The 23,692-nt window shown below is 48.4% G+C and overlaps 3 protein-coding genes, 1 long non-coding RNA gene and 1 pseudogene across 5 annotated transcripts; 3 read left to right on the top strand and 2 right to left on the bottom strand.

The window, feature by feature from the left end:
• Positions 1 to 1,104: 1,104 nt before the first annotated feature.
• On the top strand, positions 1,105 to 2,304 carry LOC133901235 (uncharacterized). Its single transcript, XR_009906692.1, has 3 exons — positions 1,105 to 1,165; positions 1,456 to 1,630; positions 2,217 to 2,304. It is a non-coding gene; the product is annotated as an uncharacterized LOC133901235 (long non-coding RNA).
• Positions 2,305 to 4,676: 2,372 nt separating this feature from the next.
• On the bottom strand, positions 4,677 to 7,592 carry LOC133902032 (uncharacterized). Of its 2 annotated transcripts, none has more exons than XM_062343603.1 (3): positions 7,280 to 7,592; positions 6,616 to 6,839; positions 4,677 to 5,389 (listed from the first exon to the last, which is right to left on the bottom strand). In XM_062343603.1, the coding sequence occupies exons 1-3, from the start codon at positions 7,533 to 7,535 to the stop codon at positions 4,784 to 4,786; spliced, it is 1,086 nt and encodes a 361-aa protein (XP_062199587.1). In that variant the 5' UTR covers positions 7,536 to 7,592; the 3' UTR covers positions 4,677 to 4,783. The 2 variants fall into 2 exon arrangements, with proteins under 2 accessions (XP_062199587.1, XP_062199588.1); XM_062343604.1 differs by having other exon boundaries at positions 6,616 to 6,812.
• A 1,637-nt stretch (positions 7,593 to 9,229) lies between these two features.
• On the top strand, positions 9,230 to 11,591 carry LOC133902516 (tuliposide A-converting enzyme b1, amyloplastic-like; annotated as a pseudogene).
• Positions 11,592 to 15,551: 3,960 nt separating this feature from the next.
• On the top strand, positions 15,552 to 16,963 carry LOC133902546 (tuliposide A-converting enzyme b1, amyloplastic-like). The gene has a single exon (XM_062344160.1). It carries the CDS (start codon positions 15,961 to 15,963, stop codon positions 16,903 to 16,905), a length of 945 nt encoding a protein of 314 aa, XP_062200144.1. The 5' UTR covers positions 15,552 to 15,960; the 3' UTR covers positions 16,906 to 16,963.
• Positions 16,964 to 19,913: 2,950 nt separating this feature from the next.
• Positions 19,914 to 21,526, bottom strand: LOC133901143 (probable carboxylesterase 2). Its single transcript, XM_062342408.1, has one exon. It carries the CDS (start codon positions 21,341 to 21,343, stop codon positions 20,288 to 20,290), a length of 1,056 nt encoding a protein of 351 aa, XP_062198392.1. The 5' UTR covers positions 21,344 to 21,526; the 3' UTR covers positions 19,914 to 20,287.
• Positions 21,527 to 23,692: the final 2,166 nt, after the last annotated feature.

The following is a 23,692-nucleotide window of genomic DNA, read 5'->3' as shown; positions in this document are numbered from 1 at the left end:
CTATCGAACTGATGTTTAGGAGGTAAACAGTGTACACAACACCAAAAGGTGGGTGATGGGTTGGAATTGAGGAAGCATCCGTATCCTGTCTGCCCTCAACTAGAGTCTTCCCAGACTTCTCCACCAAAGTGGCTCTTGCCAACTCTTTTTCAACCACATCGCGGTCAGCTGGGAGAGTAATTGTATCTAGGTTGGAGCCGTTTACCTGATTACTGCGTTCCTTGATGGATCTGGCTAATTCCAACATTGAGGACTGCATAGTGGACTTCATGTCATCCATTTGCTCCCGCATGAGAGAGACGTTGAGCTCAATTCCTCCCACCCTTGCCTTCAGTTCAAGCATCTCGTCTTGCAAGGTTTCCGCGAACCCTTGGCTAGACCCATCCAAATCTTCCTGACTGGTGATGCCCGTGACTGAAGCTGCCGCCGCCGCGGCCGCCGTCTTGGTAGTGCAAGTCATAGCGCCTCCGTTGAAGCCGATCAATTCAGGAAATCCCTCCCCGTGCGGATCCGCTTCCAGTCGTCTACCGCCGCCTGGATTGGAAGAACTTGATCGAGGGATTTTACACTCAGAAGAACTGAGCAACCCAAACCAAGGTCCAATCCACCGCCGTCACCTCCGCAAGCTCCAAACCGATCCAAGCTCCAGGAATTTTACACCCGAACGATGCCGAGCAACCTTCACTGGATCGATTTCGCCGCTAATTTGGCCGAAGATCGCAGAGCTCTGATACCCTTGTCACAACAGAACGATCACCAAGCAAGAACAGAACAAATATGGAAGCTGATTTGGGGATTAACTCAGCGAAGAACCCTAAGGAACGAGTTCGCTGCCATCGCTATCCATATCTATCAACTGGAAAAATGTGTCTGATACAATAGCAAGATACCCCCTTCTCACCGCCCCGAGCTGGTTAAAGCATATCCAGACGGGTTGCGGTGGTTAAACTGTTTTACCCGGGTTCAAACCACTTAACAGAAGTAATTCCAATAACAGCTAATTAAAGAAACGGTAAAACAAGGAGCAGCGCCGATAGCCGTAGATGGAGATCGAAGCGGTAAGGATGTATCGTGTCCGTCGACCGTCGTAGACTGGTCATGACACTCAGTATCTTCGTGGTGCAGGAACTGATGGTCGCCGCCTCTTGCCTCATCACCGGCTTCGGTACCCTCTCTTCCCCTCCCACGGCTTCCGCCTACTGAATATTGTTGCATGCACATCTGAAAGTTCTGCAATCTGTAACACCATTCGCGATTGTCTGGAAATTATACACTAGATTTTCAATGCAGCTTTCGCACATAGTATTGTAGTACTCTCAGATACTGGAAAAAGCTCCGATTATTCGCTTCCAATGGCATGTCCTAGTGTGAATTGCTTGACTCCAGAAAACGTTGAACGACTTTGTCAGAACCAATATATGCAAGGTCGTAGCACTAACCTCATTTCCCATTCAGGTACCAGCCAGGAACAGTAGGACGACTAGGAGGAGGAGAAGGAAGAAGAGGAGGAGAAGGAAGAAGAGGAGGAAGGGGAAGAAGAGGAGGAAGGGGGAGAGGCCAAGGACCAGCAGCCAATGTAGCATTTCCACACTTGCTCAACCTCTTTGCGCCGCTTCAAAGAAGTGAGAATGTAAGTATCGATCAGTTCAGTTCATCTTTTGCAGATCGATGCATGCATCTTTTAGTTGAGTTTGTAATGTTACTCGTTCGATCAGTCAGATTAATTGCTTGCGCACTTGACTTAATCCATTTTGAGCTTTGCGTCTGTATATTCAGCTAACTTAATTTAGTTACCCGGAGGATTTATCATTGAAGTGACTAAGTTTATTGGAGACATGAGTGGATGTACATAATGTACACACATTGCATGATTGACATGGCTGAATGCACATATGTATTGATCGAGATCTATGTAATTAATTAATTAACTTGAGCGCTCTTTAACCTGTCCATGCATGATGCATGCTCCAGTATCCATCTATAGCTAGCTTTGCTTCAGTAATTGGCTTCACATGCTCTGTATCTAAATCTGAATGACGTGTCAATTAATTTCACATCTACTTTATAGTACTAAGTTTGATCTGTTCTTTGTAATTGCATATGTACATATTTAATTATGCGTATCAGAGATGAACAAAATTATTTCGCATGCTTTATATCTAAATCTGAGTCGAGAGAAGTAACAAACAACTGCTAATGTTGTTTTCCAATGCTAGGATATTCCTATCATGGTTTTTGATGTGTATGATGGCGAGCCAGAGTACAAAGCCTTGATCCAAGCAATTAAGGACCGCTATTGGGACGTGCTCTCAAGGAAAGTTCTCGTAAGGAGGCTGGTTGGACAGCATGGACTGGAAACGGTCCTGTCGGAGGGCCTGAGTAATTATGGGTTCTAATCTGTGACACAGAATTGTTTATCGATGATGATGTGTTGAATCAGCGGAAGGAGGCGGATGGAAGTGCAAACGTTGCAGAGCCTAACTTCCCTGGACATGCACATGAGGGTGCTTGAGGATATTGTTCCTGTGCAGAAGCAATTATCAGGCTAAAAGGCTTCTTCAGTTCCTCTTGATGCATAGTTACAAGTAAAGCGAACCTAAAACTTTTTCAGCTGACGAAATTTCAAACCTGCAGCGGTTTCACGTAGCAAAGTTCCTCCCTCGGATATATGCTAGACTTGTGGTAGTAGATTGGTACGTGTGTGGTAGTAGATTGGTACCAGGAGCTTTTTTGCAAGATACCGAGGAAAATGATGATGAATAGTTAGATATAGCTGATTTACTTGCATTGATTAAGTTTGTCGTATGTAAACCCCTAATTGTAGTTCGACTAAGTTCCTACAAGAAAGGGCTATGGTCTGCTTTCCTTTTCTTGTTCTCTGAAGATCGTTGTCGTTTCTTTTAGGTTCGATCATTTCGTCGGCTACAAAATTTTACACTCGCCGCCTCTCTGAGTGTACGGCACGGCAATGAATATGAATCGGGGCGCGCGAGTTTCAATTAAGCTTGGCAAATATGATTCTAATCGATACCATCCATGGCTGCGATGCAAAACATATGCGAGGAACATTCCTGAGAACAACGCAGTACAAGTTAGAGCAGCATCATAAATGGGGTGTTTTGTTTGAGCGATAAACCCATTCTACATGAGAAGGTCCAACATGAGTTCATCCCATGAATTTTGGTGAGGAGACATCATCCCAAATGTTTACACTAACCATGTGTTTGTGACGAATAGGTGATGATGTAGTGATGATGAATCAAACCAAACATGTGGTTTAGGAATGATGTGATGATGGATCACCTCATTCCTCAAACAAAACACCTTACAAATGGAAGATGCAATGGGTTCTGGGCAAATATACAGCACAATATCACAAACGCTCAAGATGCAGGAAAAAGACACCTACGTGAATAGTTCAACTGGGATCAAGTTTCAATGAACACTGCAACCCAGTTCCAGTCCATTCATAGAAGGGAAAAATGCAAAACCCCTCAAAAGAAAAAATAATGGTAGAGACATGACAAAGTTAAAATAATATGAGTTAATAAATGAGCTGCATATTTTTTTCCAAACTTCCTCTCTATGAAATATGATGCAAAGGATATTATTTTTGAAAAAAAAAAATCAGAACATGTCTTAGAATTGTCTCTAGTTTTTTAAAAAAAAAAAATTGAAATTTTGGGGGGTTTTTTGCAACAAAGTCAAACTTTTGAGGGGTTTTTTCAACAAAACAACATTTTTTGGGGGTGTTATGATTAGTTATGAATTAATATATCTGCAACACATTTACTCAATCCTGCACGTTACAATAACTATTTCAAGATTTTATGTATTTTTTAAAATATATAAGATCATGTAAGAAGACTAAAAATAATGGTTTCATGATTTTTGGATTAGTAAATAATTAACTATGCATTTAACTCGAATTAATAAATGAGCTGCACGTTTTTCTTTTTTTTTCAAACTTACTCTCCATGAAATATGATGCAAAGGATATAAATTTTGAAAACAAATTTCACAAAAGGTCTTAGAATTGTCTCTAGTTTTTTTAGATTTTTTTGTGATTTTTTTTAATTTTGTTTTGAATTTTTGGGGGTGTTTTTGCAACAAAATCAAACATTTAGGGATTTTTTGCAACAAAACAATTTTTGGAGAGGAAAGTCAAAATCCAAGTGACTTTTGGGGGTTGTATTTTTCCCTTCATAGAAGCCATAATGGCCATCCATCAATCAACGCATGTGCACACTAAAGCATAACACAAGCAGCTAGTATTATTTGCATAAAATACTTACAATAGGGGAGCTCAAGAGATCAAATCCAGCTTTAGTGTCTGTTTGGTAGAGCTCTCCTTAATTCAAATTCTCTGCGGGGAGTGATTCTCTGGAGGAAGTGATTCTATGGCTGAAATTGATTTTCTAGTAATTCTCTAAAATAAAATATGTGAAGAAAGTAATTCTTTGTGAGAAGTGAATCAGAGGAAGCTGTTTTTTTCAGCTCCCTAACTTCTAGTTCATTTTAGAAAATCACTCTCACAGATTTCACTTAGGGAGCTAAAAGCTTAAAACTGTTGTTTGGCAGAGCTCTCCTTGATTCCAGCTGAGAATCTGCTCTAGAAGCTCTGCCAAACAAACCCTTATCCCAACACAGGTAGGATTACAGCAACCATATCCCGATTACTTACTCCAAAATACCACTTCAGAAGAAAAAGTTACAATACCCACGGAATGCAAAACTTAACCATCCCACTGCGCATCATAAATATTGTTATTACTTCCAGCAACTAAACTAAACTTTTAGTAGGATTATGATCACATGAAATAAGCGACCAAGCGACAGTGACTTTCATTTTACAGAAGCCAACATTAAGAATACCATGGCTTCTACCAGCTTCCTTAGGTGTGAAAACCATCTCTTTCTTCACAAAAAAGTTATCACCATGCCATGCCTTGACAAAAACCTTCAAATTTCCCTTAAATTCAACAGAAGCAACCTTCCTTGAAAGCTCAATATCGCCATCACCAGCAACAGGCACTTCCTCGTTTCCAGAATCAAGTAACAAGACTTCCTGATTGATACTGACGGTACAGGCAAAAAACTGACTGCGGTAACCATGCCATGACCCACCAATGACTCGCACACTTATTGTGGCCTCCACAGAGTAAAAAAGATGAGCATGTGTAAACTCCAATGTGCTAAGCTTGCTAGTGTAATCACTGATAAGCAGGCAAGAATCAAATGGAGATCGATGCATTAATGGCACGGCTAGATAGCTTAAGTCTTTATCCTCAGATTCAGTATTGCCCTTCACTGTCAGCTCAACCTCGAAGGTCACAGGATGCAACATCACAACAGCACGGGTAGGACCTGTCAGTGCTAAATTTGGGTCCTGTATGGAACAGCAATAAATAAATCATAATTAAACTGAAGCTAAAGAAATATAGAACGGTATAAATGACGCAAAATAAATAGCATAAATGGTGTAGGGTGCATACAAGAAAGACGGGAGGAAATATATTAGCTTAATTAATGCATAAGCGAGAGAAAAGGGGATATCTGTTGTGTGCAAACAATCAAAACACATAAGCATGCCTTACAACGAATATATGTTTTGCAAACAATCCTGAAACATGTTAAGCCAGAATATCAAAGAACGCAAGAAACTATCAAGCACAAGATAAAATAGACATCACTAGTTCAAAACAGATTCAGGAACAAAAAGGACTCAAGATATCTACATATGCACTGTGGGGACACATGTAAAGTGCCTAGAATTCCAAAGGGCAAAGTCGGAGTAATGTAAAAAATATTGCAGGCAATCTTCCCTTAGGATTTCCCACAGCTTGCATCTGCTCCCTACATTTGATGTATTGAATCAATGATTAGGGCGTCTCCAACAAGGTACGGTCAGCTAGCTATAAGGAATCCACCTCAGCATTTGCCGCTGTGGAGGAGAGAGGAAGAAAGGAGAGAGAAAAGCTAGCTACTAATCAGTAGTAAGTCTATAGCGTATAACAACTAGCATGCTGACTTTTAATACCCTTTACATGTGAACTCATATTAAATTTAGAAAGCATGCTATAGCTAGTCCATTGGAGTTGTTATCTATAGATGATATGGACAACTATTATAGCTAGTAACTGACTATATTGTTGGACATGCCCTTAGTTGGGTGACTTGAGTCTAACTTGTGTACTGCTAGGGGATGGTCATTTCCTTGTGTAACATGTCTCAATGATCAAACCCATAGACATATGACTGGATTTTAAGATATATGCCTGTTGTTGGGGGAATGCTTATGCTCTCATTCTCTCTTGTTTACACATAGGTTTGAGCTGTCTACATGATTCCAATGCAAGTAATAGGCACGACAATTGTATGGCCGTGAGCCATTGTAGTTTCTAGAAGGCGACAGAATCCTGATTATTAAAGATGATCACTGATGGAATTAGATGGGTGGGGAGAAATAACAAGGTAATGACAATAACCAGTGGGGAAAGGGCAAGCAGGCATGGGAAATTAAAGTTGGCAGAAAATTGTGATTGCTACTTTAGGCAACAACAAGAACGAAATAAATAAAACAATCTATGATAATCCATGTTAGAGAGTATGAACCTCTTGGGTGAGGGTCTGGCAGTTATCCCTTTTACGGTTGAAGATAATATTGCGATTGCGATCAACTGCGTCGCGTAGGGCAACCGTACCAAACACATGGAGCGGCCATTGTAAACCCCCTCTTACTCCTGCGACTTTGACCGAAAAGATCTGTAGAGTCTGGTAGCGGAAGGCAGTGTAGGGCGGCGCAGGATTATCTGTAAAACGCATGGGAGGGATCTTGGCTGCAAGCAGTTAATTGTAGGAGCGAGACTAATTTCAAATGAGTTTAATTGGAAAACAGAGTCCAGCAGCAGCAATAAAAACAACAATGATTAGGCGAACATGTGCAAGCATCGATCACATCATTCTCAGCTAGTATTACATTGTTTCCAAGTTGTGATCCTGGCACCACATGTCATCTATGTATCAAGGTCTGATAACAAACATCTGATGATATCTATCAGAGTAAATTAAGTGCCACGCATCAGTGCAATCTTGAATCGTTATATTGATGGGGAAAACGAAAGTACTCACTCCTAACCAGCAGTTAGTCAGTACTCATCTAGGAAGTATGAATGGATCGATCGCCCGATGGTGGTAAGATAGATACCCAATTGAATTGAATTGAATTAATCAATCAAGGGCGGAACGAAGGAATGCAAGTGACGATGGATGGACTCACTGGTGTCCTCGAAGTCGCCGAAGTGGTCGGACCAGAGCCTGGTCCAGGACTTGCGGAACTCGGCAGCCTGCACGGCGAGAAAGTCCGTCGGCGGCTTATCCTTCTCCTCGGCCATCGCCTTCTCCCGCGCCGCGAGCGCTTCCGCCGCCGCGAGCGCCATCCACTGCTGTTCCGACGGAGTAATCTCCTTCTTCATCCTCGGGACGACCGCTTCCCTTGGGCGGTCTCTCTTCAGCGTCTCCGCCTCCATCTCCATGACGCGCGAGAAGTTGCTGCTGCCGTCGCCGGCAAGATCGATCTAGTCTCGGTGGAAACCCTAGATAGGGTTCATTTTATTTTACGTGGAGAGGAACGACTGATGGCTCGACGCGTGGCAGGAGAAAATTAGACGGGGCAGGACCGCGTGCGCTAGGAGTGTGGAAGTGTGGCCTTTTCCCTTCAGGTGAGATGGTGGGCCCACTAGTATTAATAATATTTTCTGTTCTTATAACGATCGAATTAATGTTGGTTAATATCTAGTATATAAAACACTATTTGGGTCCCGAGTCACCTATTTCTAGTATTTTTTGCTCATCTAATAAAATCATCTAAAATTTAAATAATTTACCTACCTATTCTTCTTTATTTTTGAATCATAGTATTAATTCACAATTTATTAATTATATGTTTCTTCTGGTTCAACATTTTTTCTATGTTTATTTTAACGAGTTGGTTCAACATTTCTTATGAAAATATTGAAATAATATGCTCAAAATGTTGGATTAGTACATTCAAAAAAGTAGCAAGGTGAATTTTGCGGTAATTAATTACTATGATTCAAAAATAATTACTATGAAAACTAGCAAGGTGACCAACCACAAGACTAATATATTTTTTTTGCGAAAACTAGCAAGGTGACCTATACTAATAGCGTGACTAGCCTCGCTACAATATTTTATCATGATAAACTTTGATTAAAAATTAGCCTCTTTAGTTTTTTTGAGGTTAGTACCATTTAATTACAAAATGCATAAAATTAGAAGAAGAGATAAAAATATGTTAGAGGAAGAGAAAATAATTGATGCTTTAAACTTGTACCCGAATCGTATACATGTTGATTCGAGTCGTATAAGTTTTGACCAACTGCCAAAATCGTATATTAGGTGTAGGCAACCTAACCAAAATTATAATATATTTGACTTGCTTGCGTGTTGTGCATTTCCTAATTGATACGACAACCTTGAGCTACACAATGCTTATTTGCACTGAATCATTCTATAATTACTTAGTTGAAAATTAAGTCGTTCTATCTTTTTTTTTAAGAAGGATTTTGAGGTTGGGTGATGTATTTTTACAATGCATGTCACCTTTTGTTTGTGATTTTGGCATTACCTTCTTTTTATTACATAAGCAATTTTATTGCTATTTCTTTCTGGTTGTACATTGCTATCTTTTATGTTGAATTAGTGATGTTAAAAATTCCCGTTTGCAATACTGTTTGGTATTATAATCTTACTTGACAAGTATATAAACCGATATACGTACGATAAAGTGGTACGCCTCTCTTTTTTACTCTAGCTCCGCCCCTGTGCATATGAGTGTACAATCAAAGTTCACTAATGTGTGGTGAGTGCGTCCAGTTGGTTAATCTCTGAAATTATGAGCATGCTTGAGCTGTCTCAGTTGCCAAAAACTGACTGCTGCAGCAGGTTATATGTAATGGTAATTTCGTGGCCATGCAATCACTAATGTATCTGTTGCTCTGAAAATGCTTAAATAATAACTACAAATTGGCATTTCAAATTGAGCCCGCGCTGCTTTAGATCCGAAATCTGAAGTGATTCTGGCCGATTTGGATCTGAAATAATCTTGCTGTTTTCGGCACGTGATGAGGCCGATTACTCGATTAGTACGTTGATATACATAGAGAAGAGAGAAGAGTGGAGGTGCAGCTTATCACCACAAGTTCAGTGAAGAAACACACCTTCATCGGCCACAGCCATGGAGACCCACGCTGATGAGGTACTAATCACCTGCGACGCCTTCCGCATCTACCGGAGCGGCAAGATGGACCGCCTCCACCGCCCAGCGCGCATGCCCGCCGGCCTCGACCCGGTCACCGGCGTCACTTCCAAGGACGTCGTCCTCGACTGTCGGTGACACAGGAACCAGGGGTTCCCGAGTCCCTAGGCCAGATCAGCAAGTTGTCACGTGGCGTCCTCCCTTAGGGGTTTGCCTCCCCGAGGTACGAGAAGACTAAGTCCCGAGAGAAAGTGCTTGGGGCTATGAATAGTGGTCCCCGAGTACCCGAGTTCCCTGATGATCCGAAGAGAACAAGTGCCAGGAAGAAAGTGTCGAGGCTGCCAACAGTAGCCCCCGAGCACTCAAGTCCCCCGAAGACCCCAAGGAAGTCAGTTCCGGAAGAGAGTGCTCGGGGTCACGAGCAATGGCCCCCGAGCACTCGGTTCCCCGAGGACCCGACCAGTCAGATTCTTGGAGAGAGTGCTCGGGGCCGTGAACAATGGCCCCCGAGCACTCGGTTCCCCGAGGACCAAGAGAGGACATATCCGGGAGAGAGAGCTCAGGGCTGAGAACAGTGACCCTCGAGCACTCGGTTCCCCGAGGGCTTGAGAAGTCCCTTCCCGGTAGCCCCCACAGGGGCCCAGCGGTGAGGTGTCAGCTGGTGAAAGGCCCGATGCCACATTTAAGAGGGCGCGTGGCCTATCACCTCCAACTGCTCCTCCCACGCTTCCTAACAGTCCCTGCCACATTCTGGCAGGGGTGTGGGGACATTTAATGCGCGGGTCCCATCGCGGGACATCCGGCGCGGCTCGGGATAGCATCGCGAAGCCCAAGGTGCCCCACCTGCCGCCCTGCTGTGTCAGGTATACAAGACCGAGCGGGCACGCCGGACTGTTCAGTGGCTGCCCGGTGGGCCCTCTCGCGGCGCCCGTTGCAGAACAGCATGATGACGAACAAGATCAGGCGGGGGGCGCGTTTTCAACCCTCCCCGTCACTTCATGCAGCAGTCCATGATGGTTTCTTTCCATTTATGGCGCCTCGGACCTCACGCCCTCCCTTCTGGGCACGCTACCGCCCGGCGAGTATTTAAGGCGGGGCGAGCTCCCCAGTGAAGAGGACACAGACAAGGAGGAGAAGGAAAAAAGGAGATAGAAAAGGAGGCGGAGGAGAGCAAGCCGAGGAAGAAGACCGAGGTTCAGTACAAGCACAGAAGTTCAGATCACTGAAGAATAAGAAGCCCGAGGCTCTAGACTAGACAAATATTCTTGTAACCAGCAACATCTCTGAGAGACATTCTTAGAGCATTTATAGCATACACATAGGAGTAGGGTGTTACGCTCAGTGCGGCCCGAACCTGTCTAAAAATTCCTCGAGCATTTACTACCTTCTGTATCCGATCATTCCGCACCACCTGCATCGCATTTACACTCATTTATTTCACCCGCAAAACAGATTCAGAATCACCCCCCCGGCCGAATCTCAAAGGGGATCCCTCTGGATCCCTGCTCGAGGAGCTCACCCTCCGACATCGACACCAGCACCGGCCTCTCCGCGTGTCTCTTCCTCCCTGACCTCGGCGCGTGCCACTCCAACTTCTCCAAGAGGCTCCTAGTCCTCGTCTTCTTCCACGGCGGCCCCTTCTTGATCGAGTCTGCCGTCTCCCCGCTGTACCACAGCTACGTCGCGTCCCTCGCCGCCGCGGCTGGCGTCCTCACCGTCTCCGTCAAGTACCGCCTCGCGATCGAGCACCCGGTCCCCGCCGCCTATGAAGACGCTTGGACCGTTGTGGGCCGCTTCGGCGTAAAACGAGTGGCTCGCCGAGCATGGGGACGTCGCCCGCTTCTTCCTCGCCGGCGGAACCATGGTGCGCAACGTCCTCATCAAGCTGGCGTCCTCCGATTCGGCACCAAGAATCGAAGGCGCGATACTCCAGCACCCTTTGTTCAGGGGGAATACTCTCGTTGAGGGCGAGGAGGCGGCAAAGGGCAAGGAGATGACCATGATCTGGGAGTTCGCGTGCCCAGACGCGGCGGGCGGCGCGGACGACCCGAGGATGAACCTGATGGCGCGGGGCGCGCCTGGGCTGGAGAACCTCCGGTGCGAGCGGATGCTCGTGTGTTCCGGCAAGAAGGACTGGGCGGCGGCAAGGGACCGCGCCTACTACGCAGCGGTGGGCGCGAGCGCATGGAGCGGCAGCGCGGCGTGGCTCGAGTCCGAGGGGGTAAGGCACGTGTTCTTCCTGGAGAAGTCGGAGTGCGCGAAGGCCAGGGAGCTCATGGGCCGTGTCGTTGCGTTCGTCGCTAGCTCCTGACTCCTAAGGCCTGACAGCTTGAGCACTGAGCAGTGCGCGCGCATTGGCGCAAAGAGAGAGAGAGAGAGAGAGAGAGAGAGAGAGAGAGAGAGAGAGAGAGAGAGAGAGAGAGCGCACTAGCGCCATAGAACAATTGAGCTGCCTGTGTACGTTTTGATCTCGGATTTGGCGAGAGGTATGTTTTGTTCTTGAGCCGTTTCATTAATTCATCTCATCTGCCGTGCTTGTTTTCCGTTGCCGATCAGGCTTTTGTCTTGTTTCATGGTGGTAGATACAACATCTTTTATTTCCATTTCTCGCTCTCGAAACTTTCTACTTAAATCACCTATCTTGTAACTGTAGCAGGTAACCAAAATGGTTTATGTAATATCAGTACCGGAAATTTGGGTTTCCCCGCCTAAAAAATAATTTTGTTACATGTCTGTCATCATATTTCTTTGAGTGGGGGATCCGTCGAATTACTCACATCACGATCAGCGATGAGATTTATGTTGGAATTCTGCATCTTTGGCACTTAGATCTGTAGATGGATGGCCAGGACAGTCACCAACCTGGCCGTGGTGGTAGGTGATGCTGGTTGTGGTGATAGATGATAGTTGGTTGGGTGAAGCTGGTAGTAGGGATGACTCATTGGAGTGCTTTGAGAGGGAGTAGGTGGCGAGTGCGGACCCAGCCGCTGGAGTCGCAAGAAACAAAGGAGGGTGACGCAGAGGCATCAAGGCCGGAGATGATGATGAAGGTAGGGCAAAAGGGTGGCAACAAAGGGAACAGATTCACTACAAGGAGCAGAGGCTATCGGGCTTTGTCAATGTCAAAGGCGAGGAGGTCGGTGGCGATGCGTGAAGAAGAGAAGGCGAGGACTGCCATAAGTTAACAATGAGATCTCTAGCAGGGAGAGACAAATAAATCTGGTTCAATCGGCCGGCTAAAAAAAACAATAGATTTTTGGCTCCTAAATGAATCGCCAAACAAGTAGTCTTACCAAAAATCCAACATCCGCTCTAGTCTCGTTCCACAGTGCAGTTGAAGACTGAAGAGCCATGCTATAACAACTGCATAACTCGCCGCTTGGAGAAACAGTTGAGGGTGTCTGACACCCCCCTCTAAAAACAAGCTGGGGAAGAAGACGTGTCACCTGTTGCTGTTCTGCTGACGGCTCACCCGTCTCGTCAGGATGACAGGATCTCGGTAAACGAACCCAAACCGTCGCGCCCGAGCGCCGAGGCCATCAAAAACGAAGAGAAGACGCTCTCACATGCGCGCTGAGGTGAGACCGCGAGGCATGCCGAGATGGGGCGGGGCGGGGCGGGGCGGGCCCACTGGGCACGCCACGTGATCGCAATGCTCCCCAGAGTAAAAGCTGTGCCGTATCCGGCCCTGCCCGTCGCGTCAGGGGCACGGCGCGCGCGGCAGCTTTGGTTCTGGTCGGGGTCACGGGACAAAACAAAAGCACATGTCCCGTCGTCGGAACCACCAAATCCTCGGCCGCAGTCATCGGCGTACATTTCCGAGACATCGAGGGAGAAAAAAGTGACGCTAACCCGCTGCTGATTTCCACGTCTGTTAGCGAGGGCGGCAGCTTGGCCGTTCGAAACATGTTTCAACCCAGGAAAGCAAGCACGGGGAGCATATTCGTGCAAGCTCGAAAGTAACGAAGCGTGCAGCTGACCAAAACATCCCATGTGAGTGTGGACACTCGGCAGTACTGTAGCAATACTGCTCGCAGGACTGCCAGTGGGCCTGGATGGCGTCGGGTACTGTAGCAACACTGTTTATAGAGGCTGACAGGCGGGCCTAGAGAGAAAAAGAGGAGTAGAAGATAGGAAATGGGGTAGCTGCTGGAGATGAAAAAATAAGGGATGTTGTAATAGTGATAGATGATGCTGTAATAGTGATAGATGATGCTGTAATAGTATTTTTGAGGATGAAAATTTAAGATAGCTGCTGGAGATGGTCTTACCTCGTCCACGCCATAGAACCCCGATTTTGACACGACCTGCTCTATCTCGCCCCGTTTAAAATTGTTAAAAACTTAGAGTAATTTTAATTAGAAGATAATAACTACTACAACATACAAATAAAAAAAATACATCTAAAATTTACAAGACCTAACATAACATGACAATAATTATTTATATACATTAATTTACTAAAAATTTCATTACAGAAGGATAATAAACTTCTTAATAAACCAACTAAGCGTGTATGTAACATATATTCCAAGGCAAAGCGAAGCGGAACAGACCTTGATCACCCCCACCCCGCCCCGTCTCACCCTGATGTCAATTAAAAAAAATAAACCGCACCAACCGAGTCAGGTTAGGTAGGGACTTAGGCCTCTACCCCTCTTCTCCTCTGCTCCCTCAACCACCTCCACGATCCGCACCGTCTTATTATCTTCCTCCAACCCATCATGATGGGAAGCTTCACAGTTAGTCGGTGTGGGAATGAGATTCTCTGATTTCACCCTGTTGAAATCAAAGGTAACAATAATTTGTGAGGGGTAAACAGTATTTTGCAGCGGTCATGAGATTAACGAAACCGTGGACAAGGTACGGTAGCAAATGTGGTGTCCACATAATTACTATAGCATCACTGTAGCATTGAATCATGTTGGTCCCCGCTCCAACGGCTCACGGTGAGCACCCTGTAGCATCGAATCATGTCCATCTCAGATCCAACTCATGGTGGAGCACCGTGAAGTCAGATGATCTGGATTCGTGGGATTGTGGCTTCTTGATGCGGCGCTGTGGTGACTGATTGGTGGTGGTGGTGTCTCCCCGCCCCTACGTTGGGCTGCTTCCTGTGCTTTGGCTCAAGGCGCGAGGAGGGGTTCAACTACTACAGCGCCAAGGGTGGCGGCAATGGCGTTGCCGGCTGCTGGACAGCCGTGTCCTCGTCCGTTGCCGTCGGTGTCGGCAGCAGGTAGGAGGCGTCAGCAGTGATGCCGCATCGAGAGGATCCCCACAGGTGCGTGCTGCTCGCGTCTTTATGTCGGATCGGTATCTTGGTTTGTTATTCGGATCGGATCCATGCGAGGCTTTTATTAATGCTCTGGTGGCGTTGGTCTCTTCGTGGTTGTTAAGTTACTCACTTTAGTTGGTTACAATGGACTTCCTGATCCTCGTGGATGTGGATGTGGATGTGATTGGGGAAAATGACAGGAGCAGTGTGTGATTTAGAGGTTCCTTGAGATCTTTCACGAATAAACTTGCATGGCAAGTTCGGCAGGTCTACATGATGATAACAAATTGGATTAGAAGTAGGGTTCTTGTTTTTTTCATGATGATTAGGATCTTGGCTTGCTTCATCATGACCTGTCTTGATCCGGATGATGATGCGAACAATGCCTTTTTGCAGGGGCCGACAAGGCATGGGCGAAAGGCAATGCCGGCGTAAAGAAGGAGCTTTTTGTTGTCCAGGACGCCAGCGGCAATGTCATCTCCGCACAGACACTCACCTTCCGCCAGCTTGCAGCCGTGACGAGGAACTTCAAGGAGGGTTTGGGAGTGTTTACAAGGGCAGTCTGGAAAGGGGAGTGGTGGGGTGCTGTGCGAGAGCATTCTGATCTCGAGCTCGGCCATAGCTTGGAGCATAGCAACATGTCCTGCGATTTTGGTTGTTCTGACGACTCCACTGTCATTTTATTTTCATTGAACTTTGAGTAAATTGTTGCTTCAAAGTTAATTGCGAAGAGCTGCGATTTGTATATTGTGGCTCAAAATCCAACCTGTAAATTCTGGTTTGTAACTGCGATTCACAACTCGCCGTAAATTTTAATTTGTACTCTGATTTGTAAGCAATAAATTGTTGTCAATTTCAGTTCAGAATAAATTCAATAGAGATGTTGAAGGGGGGTGCCATCGGACACTACTAATTGTTGAGTTGAGCTGCCGAAGTTATTGCGAAACTGAATTTTTGTACTGCCGTTGTAACTGTTGTCGTTATTGCATAATGGATGGAAGAATAAGGCAGAAGTGCATTGTTCAGTGCTTTATCTAGTCAAATCGTGTACAATCAAAGTTCACTGATGTGTGATGAGTGTGTCCAGTTGGTTAACCTCTGAAATTATGAGCATGCTTGAGCTGTCTCAGTTGTCAAAAACTGACTGCTGCAGGGGTTATAGGCAATGGCAATTTGGTGGCCATGCAATCACTAATGTATCTCTTGCTCTGAAAATGATTAAATCGTGCTGCTTTGGATCCGAGATCTGAAGTGATTCTGGCCGATTTGGATCTGAAATAATGTCGCTGTTTTCGGCACGTGATGGGGCCGATTAGCTCGTTAATATACAGAGAAGAGATAATAGTGGAGGTGCAGCTTGCCACCACAAGTTCAGTGAAGAAACACACCTTCATCGGCCACAGCCATGGAGACCCACGCTGACGAGGTACAAATCGCCTGCGATGCCTTCCGCATCTACCGGAGCGGCAAGATGGACCGCCTCCACCGCCCAGCGCGCACGCCCGCCGGCCTCGACCCGGCCACCGGCGTCACTTCCAAGGACGTCGTCCTCGACACCAGCACCGGCCTCTCCGCGCGTCTCTTCCTCCCTGACCTCGGCGCGCGCCATTCCAACTCCTCCAAGAAGCTCCCCGTCCTCATCTTCTTCCACGGCGGCGCCTTCCTGATCGAGTCCGCCGTCTCCCCGCTGTACCACGGCTACGTCGCGTCCCTCGCCGCCGCGGCCGGCGTCCTCGCCGTCTCCGTCGAGTACCGCCTCGCGCCCGAGCACCCGGTCCCCGCCGCCTACGACGACGCCTGGGCCGCGCTCCTGTGGGCCGCGGCGGCGCAGGACGAGTGGCTCGCCGAGTACGGGGACGTCGCCCGCCTCTTCCTCGCCGGCGACAGCGCCGGCGGCAATATGGTGCACAACGTCCTCATCAGGCTGGCGTCCTCCGATCCGGCGCCAAGAATCGAAGGCGCGATACTCCTGCACCCTTGGTTCGGAGGGAACACTCTCGTCGAGGGCGAGGAGGCGGCAAAGGCCAAGGAGATGACCATGATCTGGGAGTTCGCGTGCCCGGACGCGGCGGGCGGTGCGGACGACCCGAGGATGAACCCGATGGCGCGGGGCGCGCCGGGGCTGGAGAACCTCCGGTGTGAGCGGATGCTCGTGTGCTCCGGCGAGAAGGACTGGGCGGCGGCGAGGGACCGCGCCTACTACGCAGCGGTGGGCGCGAGCGCATGGCGCGGCAGCGCGGCGTGGCTCGAGTCAGAGGGGGTGGGGCACGTGTTCTTCCTGGAGAAGTCGGAGTGCGCAAAGGCCAGGGAGCTCATGGACCGCGTCGTAGAGTTCGTCGCCGGCTCCTGAGTCCCGAGCACTGAGCGGTGCGCGCGCATTGGCGCAGAGAGAGAGAGAGAGAGAGAGAGAGAGAAGCACTAGAGCCATAGAACAATTGAGCTGCCTGTGTACGTTTCGATCTCGGATTTGGCGATTTGATTTGTGCGTGTCACAACAGTTCAGTGCTTGAGAAATTGTGTGGTAGTCAACCGTCCTTTAACCGAACTCATGTGTCAGCGGTGACACATGAGTTATCAGTGACACGTGAGCCAATTCTATGTAAGTCAGCGGTGATGTTTAAGTGTCTCTCTTCAGCTCAACCTAGAAAATAATGTAATAACCATAGGCTGCCTGCATTCTAAATTAACAGTTTAACATCGCAACGTCAGCAAAATTGCTGACCGTCCATCAAGATACAACAATTGGTGCGTGCTGCACGCGCGAGCAGGTGTCCTGGCGCATCTTCTGATAGTCGCTGGCTCTTTTCTTTTTCGAAAACTTCTTTTCTTCCTATGTTTTCTTTTTTTAAAAAGTTTGCACTTTGGCTTAAATAATTTTGAGAAAAAGTTTGCACGAAATAAATTAGTTCGGAACTTTTGAGAAAAACTTTTTAAAAAAATTTATATGAGCCTCGCACAACAATCGTTCGCTCCGAGCGCAGGCACGCGGAAAAGAATTTTCGGACACCAGCCCTTGTACTCGTTCCACTTCTCGTAAAAGGAACACTGATTACGTTCAGAAATACGTGTTGCCACATAAAAGGCCAAAAAAAGCTGGGCCATATGCCATTTGAAAGCCCAGTCAGAGCCCGATGGAAAAGCCCAACAGGAACAACACGGAATAACCGTATCGGCCTGAACTCCCACTCGTGCCTCCGAATTTTAGCACACAACCTGCCGACGAAAGCTAAAGTCTGTTTTGTTCCTGAGCCATTTCATTACATCTCATCAGTGGTGCTTGTTTTCCGTTGCCGATCAGGCTTTTGTCTTGTTTCATGGTGGTAGATACAACATCTTTTATTTCCATTTCTCGATCTAAAAAATTTCTACTTAAATCACCTATCTTGTGATTGTAGCAGGTAATTAAACATGGTTTCTGTTATATCAGTATTGAAAAATTGGGTTTCCCCACATTAAAAAAATAGTTTTGCTAGATGTCTTTCATCATATTTCTTGAGGGAAAATCCGTTGAATCACTCACCTTATGATCGGCGACGAGATTTGTGTTGGAATCCTGCATCTTCGCGAACTCCATGAACGCAAGCAAGGTTTAGAGTTAGGGCTTTTGGGATGGGGTTAGAGTTTGGAATTTGGGGGGATCTTTTGGCACTTGGAGCTCGAGAGGGATGGCCAGAGCGATCACCCACCTCATCGTGGTGGCAGGCGAAGCCTGTCACGGTAATAGAGGATGGGCCGTTGGGTAGAGCTGGTGGTGGGAGCGACTCATTGGAATGCTTATAGAGGGAATTCGTGGCGGGAATGGACCTAACAGATGGAGCCATGAGAAACAAAGGAGCGGGGCAACGTTGGGGCACCAAAGCAGGAGATGAAGAAGAAGGTAGGGCAAAAGGGTGGCAATAGAATGGAAAATATGTGCTATGAGAGAGGAGAGTTTGTTGGACTTCATCGGTGTCAGAGGCATTGAGGTGGGCAAAGATACATAGAGCAGAGGAAGCGAAGATTGAGGTATGTTGACGATGGGATCTCTAATATGGAGGGGCAAGGTAGATCTGGTTCATTCGGCTTCCACTGGATGGCTAAAACAATGACAGATTTTGGACTCCTAAATTAGTCTCCTGACATGTAGTCTAACAAAAAAACCCAACATCCCCTCTCTTGTTAGACAATCTCTAACAACTTCCCTTTGTGAGTCCTGTTTCATTCGAGAAAGGATTCTCACTCTCTTTAGCGTTTTAACGACTTTACTTCACGATTTTCTTTACAAAAGATTCTCTTTCCCATTTCATTCACCCGCTATTCTCTCTTTTTTCTTCACATATTCCTTCAAAAATAAGTTATTAAAGATAAGAAATAATAAAAATTATAGAAACGTGAAAGAAAATTAGAAAGAGAATAAAATGAAGAGAATATAGTAAGAGATAGTTTAGTCTAGTTCCACAGCGTGAAGACTGAAGAGCCATCAGCCATGCCATAGCAGTTGCCTAACTCGCTAGGAGAATTTCGATTAAATAAAACTCGCTCGGAGAAACAGTTGAGCATCTCTAACCCCACTCTAAAAACATGCTAGGGGAGAACGCGTGTCACCCTTTGCTGCTCTGCTGACGGCTCACCCGTATTTTCCCCGTCGCGTCAGAATCTCAGTAAACAAGCCCAAACCGTCGCGCCCGAGCGCCGAGGCCATCAAAAACGAAGAAAATACGCTCTGACATGCGCGCTGAGGTGAGACCGCGAGGCATGCCGAGATGGGGCGGGGCGGGCCCACTGGACACGCCACGTGATCGCATGGCTCCCCAGAGTAAAAGCTGTGCCGTATCCGGCCCTGCCCGTCGCGTTGCGATCACTCCTCCTAGCTGCCAAGCTACTGCACAGTGAAGACGGCGACGAGACGGAGAGATTGCAGGAGCGCGCCGCCGTGCTCGCGGACGCTACCACTCCAGTCCACGCAGTGCAGGGGCACGGCGCGCGCGGCAGCTTTGGTTCTGGTCGGGGTCACGGGACAAAACAAAAGCCCATGTCCCGTCGGCGGAACCGCCAAACCCCCCGCCGCAGTCACCGGCGTACATTTTCGAGACATCAACGAAGGAGAAAAAAGTGACGCTAACCCGCTGCTGATTTCCACGTCTGTTAGCGAGGGCGGCAGCTTGGCCGTCCGAAACATGTTTCAACCCAGGAAAGCAAGCAGGGGGAGCATATTCGTGCAAGCTCGAAAGTAACGAAGCGTGCCGCTGATCAAAACATCCCATGTGAGTGTGGACATTCGGCATCTATTTCTCCTGCACACCCCGATGAGAGAAAAGGGAATACGAAGGCGAGAGAGAGAGACACATTCTCCGACGAGGTCGCCGGCATAGAAACCACTCCGAAAAAACACCACCATCTATAGATATAGCAGCAGCAGTAGTACAAAAAGTTTACACAATGCAATGGGTAGGCAGTAGAGTGACGCTATAGAATCATATGGTACTGTAACACTACACGCAGCGGCGGCCAGCCAACGAGCAACTACTGGCTGTGGACTCTAGTCAATGAACGCGAGACAAACAAGCAGCGGTCCCCTTCTCTATCCGGACGGTTGCTAGGGAGGAACCAGCGTGTATATAGTAATCGATCGACTGGTAATCAGGAACAAAAAAGTAACTAATCACCTCTCGCCCTCACTAGGTACTGTAGTATATTTATGTTGTTGCGGTACTGCAATTACTGGTCGCCGCAGCAGCTGCTCGATCCAGTTCCTAGTCGCGGTTAATGAAGGCGACGAGCTTGGCCATCTCGGCGAGCGCCTGCGGCGTGCCGAGCTTGGTGAGGAAGTAGACGTGGCCCTCGCCGGGGGTCTCGTACAGCTCGGCCTGCCCGGGCCAGCCGCTGCCCCGGAGCGCGGCGTAGTACGCGCGCTGCCACGGGCTCAGGCGGTCAAGCTCCGACACGGTGACCAGCACGCGGGAGGCGCCGAACCGCTGCCACGAGGAGGCCGGCAGGACGAGCGGGTCCGCGTACGGGTGGTTGATCGGGTACCTCCCCGCGCAGATGAAGCTCCAGGTGCGCGCCGCCGACTGGAGGTAGGCCGGGTCCATGGCGTCGGCGCCCACGGGGCTGCGGCCCTGGAAGTACGGGTCCAGCAGCGCCACGCCCTTGATTTTCGCGCCGCCGTCCAGGCCTTCCTCCCCGGCGCTCAATGCCAGGTTGTGCGCGATGTTGCCGCCCGCGCTGTCGCCGGCGAGGAAGAGGCGGGAGAGGTCCCCGTACTGGGAGAGCCACGGGTCCGACCCCGCCGCGTTCGCGAGCACCCACTTGAGCGCCGCCCACGAGTCGTCGTAGGCCGCCGGGAGCGGGTGCTCCGGCGCGAGGCGGTAGTTCACCGACACGGCCACAACGCCAGCCCTGGCGGCCAGCGTGTTGAGGTAGGAGTGGTAGATGGGCTCGAACGCCGACTCGACCACGAACGCGCCGCCGTGGAAGTAGACGAGCACGGGGACCCTGGAGCTAGTGCGGAAGCTCGGGAGGTAGAGCCGCGCGGAGACGCCGGTGGCCGGGTCGATGGTGACGTCCCTGGAGGTGACGCCCGTGAGCGCATCGGCCGACGCGGCCACCACTTCGGTGCCCATGAGCCGCTTCACGCGGCCGCTCTTGTACTCGATCAAGAACGGCGAGAAGTCGAACTTGACCTGCGAGTTGGGGTCCCCGGCGCGCCGCATCTGCAGCTGCCGCCTCGCAGCAGCCGCCGGCTCCCCGGCGCCGCGATGCGAGCCGAGGAGGAAGAAGAGCAGCGGGAGCAAGATCCGCGCGGCCATGGGCGGAGGCAGAGCGGAGAGTGGCAGTGTGCGGAGTGCGGAACAGAGCGAGTGAACTGCCTGTCTGCGCCTAGCGTCTCGGGGGCTCTGCCACGGGATGGGACTGGTTTTATGCGCGGAGGCAGCCGACAGGGCTGGGCGCACCAAACTGTTTTCGTGGCGCGGATCGTGGTGGTGGTGGGCTTTCGACCGCTTTAGCGCCGGCCCGGCCTTTAACTTCTCTCCCGCTGGATCGTACCGTGCAGGGCATGTGCCCGCGCGATTCACAGTTCTCACCCGCCAAAAAAAGGTTACTGATGCTCCGCTGTTAATGGCGCGATTTCTGCTCTAGATTTGCCAACGGAACTCGCCCTTTTTGACGGACTGGAAAGGGTTTTCCAGACCCCACTGCTTTTTCAGTATAAAGATTCAGGTTATTAAAAAAAACTGAAGGTTCACACGCCTTTAATCGTTTCAGCTCTGCAAGGCGGCAACGGATTCTTGAACTCGTGCATCCACAGCATGGGTTTTAAGCTAATCAATGCATCGACCCGACCGATATGTTCACACACACCACCATGGTACTTCTTGCGAGTGTCTGCATGTGTTCTCTTTCTGGACGAGTCTAGCTACCTGCCTACCTTCCGCGTTTCACTTCACCCGTGATGAAACCCCGTTCGACAACCTAACGAGTAGTTTGGAAAGCGTGCGCTGCTTACATTGAGTTACTCAGATTTCAACGCCATGCGTACACTCCTCAGCTGAGTATTTAGCACGCTCGTGTGCTCTGCTCCTCCTCCACATGTACAATGCTGATGCTTCATCTAGGCGGTCCAGCACCCCTAATCTAGCTCCCATAACGATCTGTCCCGGTGAGTGGGGCGCCGCTCGCCAATCAATAATTTAGTGGCCAGAAACGATCCAGCACCATCGGCCGAGCGTGCCGGCCGCTGGCTTTGTGGCAAAGGCAAGGAACTGGCATACACGGCGCAGCGATGCCGGGAGCCTGCACACCCTGTACTCTCGCAAAGTTACAGCTTTCGTGGAGCCGCGCCATAAAAATATTCAGTCACGGGCTCGCCGGACGAGCTATTAGTATAGTCCACCGATCGGCCGCTTGTGAGTTGTGTCAGTGTGGCCGCTGCTGAAGCGATTATCGTGTCGTGCCTGCTATCTGATCGTGTTGGTTTCTACAGCTTCTGCTCAAATGATAGATCGATCCGGCGGTTCCAATCGAGGATAAACCTTTGTTTGCATGCGTGGGTTGCCGAGAGGCTGGCCGGCCGAGTTTTTGGAGCCGAGCCAGCGCTTTCAGTGCCATCAATGGATTTCATGAATTCAGCTTTCCTGAATCGAGTGTTCGAATCAGCGCAATGCCCAACCCAACTCAATAATACCCGAACTGAAACCGGCCCTGACACGACATGAGTAGAGTAGCAACATTATGCAGGTGTATTTATGTGATCCGATATAGAAAAAGGAGGATATCATATGTTACTGCGAGTTGTACAACTGTGATTCTGCAGACACACTGATCGTTGGGGCTGCGATGTTTGCTGGCGTGATCCCGAGCACGGGCGAATCACTCTGCCGCATCGGTGCGCTCGTTCTGTTAGATGATCATGTGTGGACCAAGGTGAAAGGTGTGAGCTTTACTCCTACTTCTTCCTGTCGATTGCGATGCTTTCAGTGTAAAAAATTCGGCTGCCATCTAACAGTTCATCGTGCCGTGCTAATTAAATCCTGAACTGCCGAGTTGTGCCCGTGATTAAAGACGACGACAATGATCTCGATGTTAGGCCTCGTTTGGTAGGGATCCACATCCTGTATTTTTTAAACTGGTTATATCTAGTTTTAAAAAATTTAGAATCTAGACTGTAGATGAATTAAGAGTATCGATGTAAAGAATATGGGTACTCTGTTCTATGGGCCTACACCAGTAAAGACTCGCTGGTATTAGAAAATTATCAAAACCTGACTTCTGCATGCATGTCTGGTAGAGCTTGCACGATCAGTCCCCTGATCGTGCAAGGAAACCCCACGATCAGCCCTGCTAGTCGTGGAACAGGTATTCACCTAATCAGTCTAATCTCATTTAATGTTATCCACTCAAGTGAGCGAAGTCGTGACCAACGTAGTGGTGCAGTGGCCCGTCCCATAGCAATTAATGCTACGGGACGGCCCTGCAGGCGGGGGCAATGGTCTCGCAAGTAGACGTGACGACATGTAGCTGATGGGACAGGACGTGCAAGATCTGAGCATGCCCACTCTCTATAATGATGACCTTATAGTATGGGTTTTCGGCAGGAATGAGACTGCTATAGTTCTAGCATGTACTGTTTGTATATATGTTCCTCCTCCTATTATATA

Source organism: Phragmites australis, chromosome 20 (assembly GCF_958298935.1).
Source record: "Phragmites australis chromosome 20, lpPhrAust1.1, whole genome shotgun sequence".
Classification (NCBI taxonomy): Eukaryota; Viridiplantae; Streptophyta; class Magnoliopsida; order Poales; family Poaceae; genus Phragmites; species Phragmites australis.
This window is presented reverse-complemented; position numbering and strand designations above follow the sequence as displayed.

Excerpts from the sequence above, each read along its gene's own strand:
- LOC133902546 (XM_062344160.1), top strand. The coding sequence starts at position 15,961 with ATGGAGACCCACGCTGACGAGGTACAAATCGCCTGCGATGCCTTCCGC.
- LOC133901143 (XM_062342408.1), bottom strand. The coding sequence starts at position 21,343 with ATGGCCGCGCGGATCTTGCTCCCGCTGCTCTTCTTCCTCCTCGGCTCG.
- LOC133902032 (XM_062343603.1), bottom strand. The coding sequence starts at position 7,535 with ATGGAGATGGAGGCGGAGACGCTGAAGAGAGACCGCCCAAGGGAAGCG. Across the intron at positions 6,840-7,279 it reads CGGCGACTTCGAGGACACCA|CCAAGATCCCTCCCATGCGT; the intron begins GTGAGTCCATCC and ends AACTGCTTGCAG. Across the intron at positions 5,390-6,615 it reads GCCAGACCCTCACCCAAGAG|GACCCAAATTTAGCACTGAC; the intron begins GTTCATACTCTC and ends TGTTCCATACAG.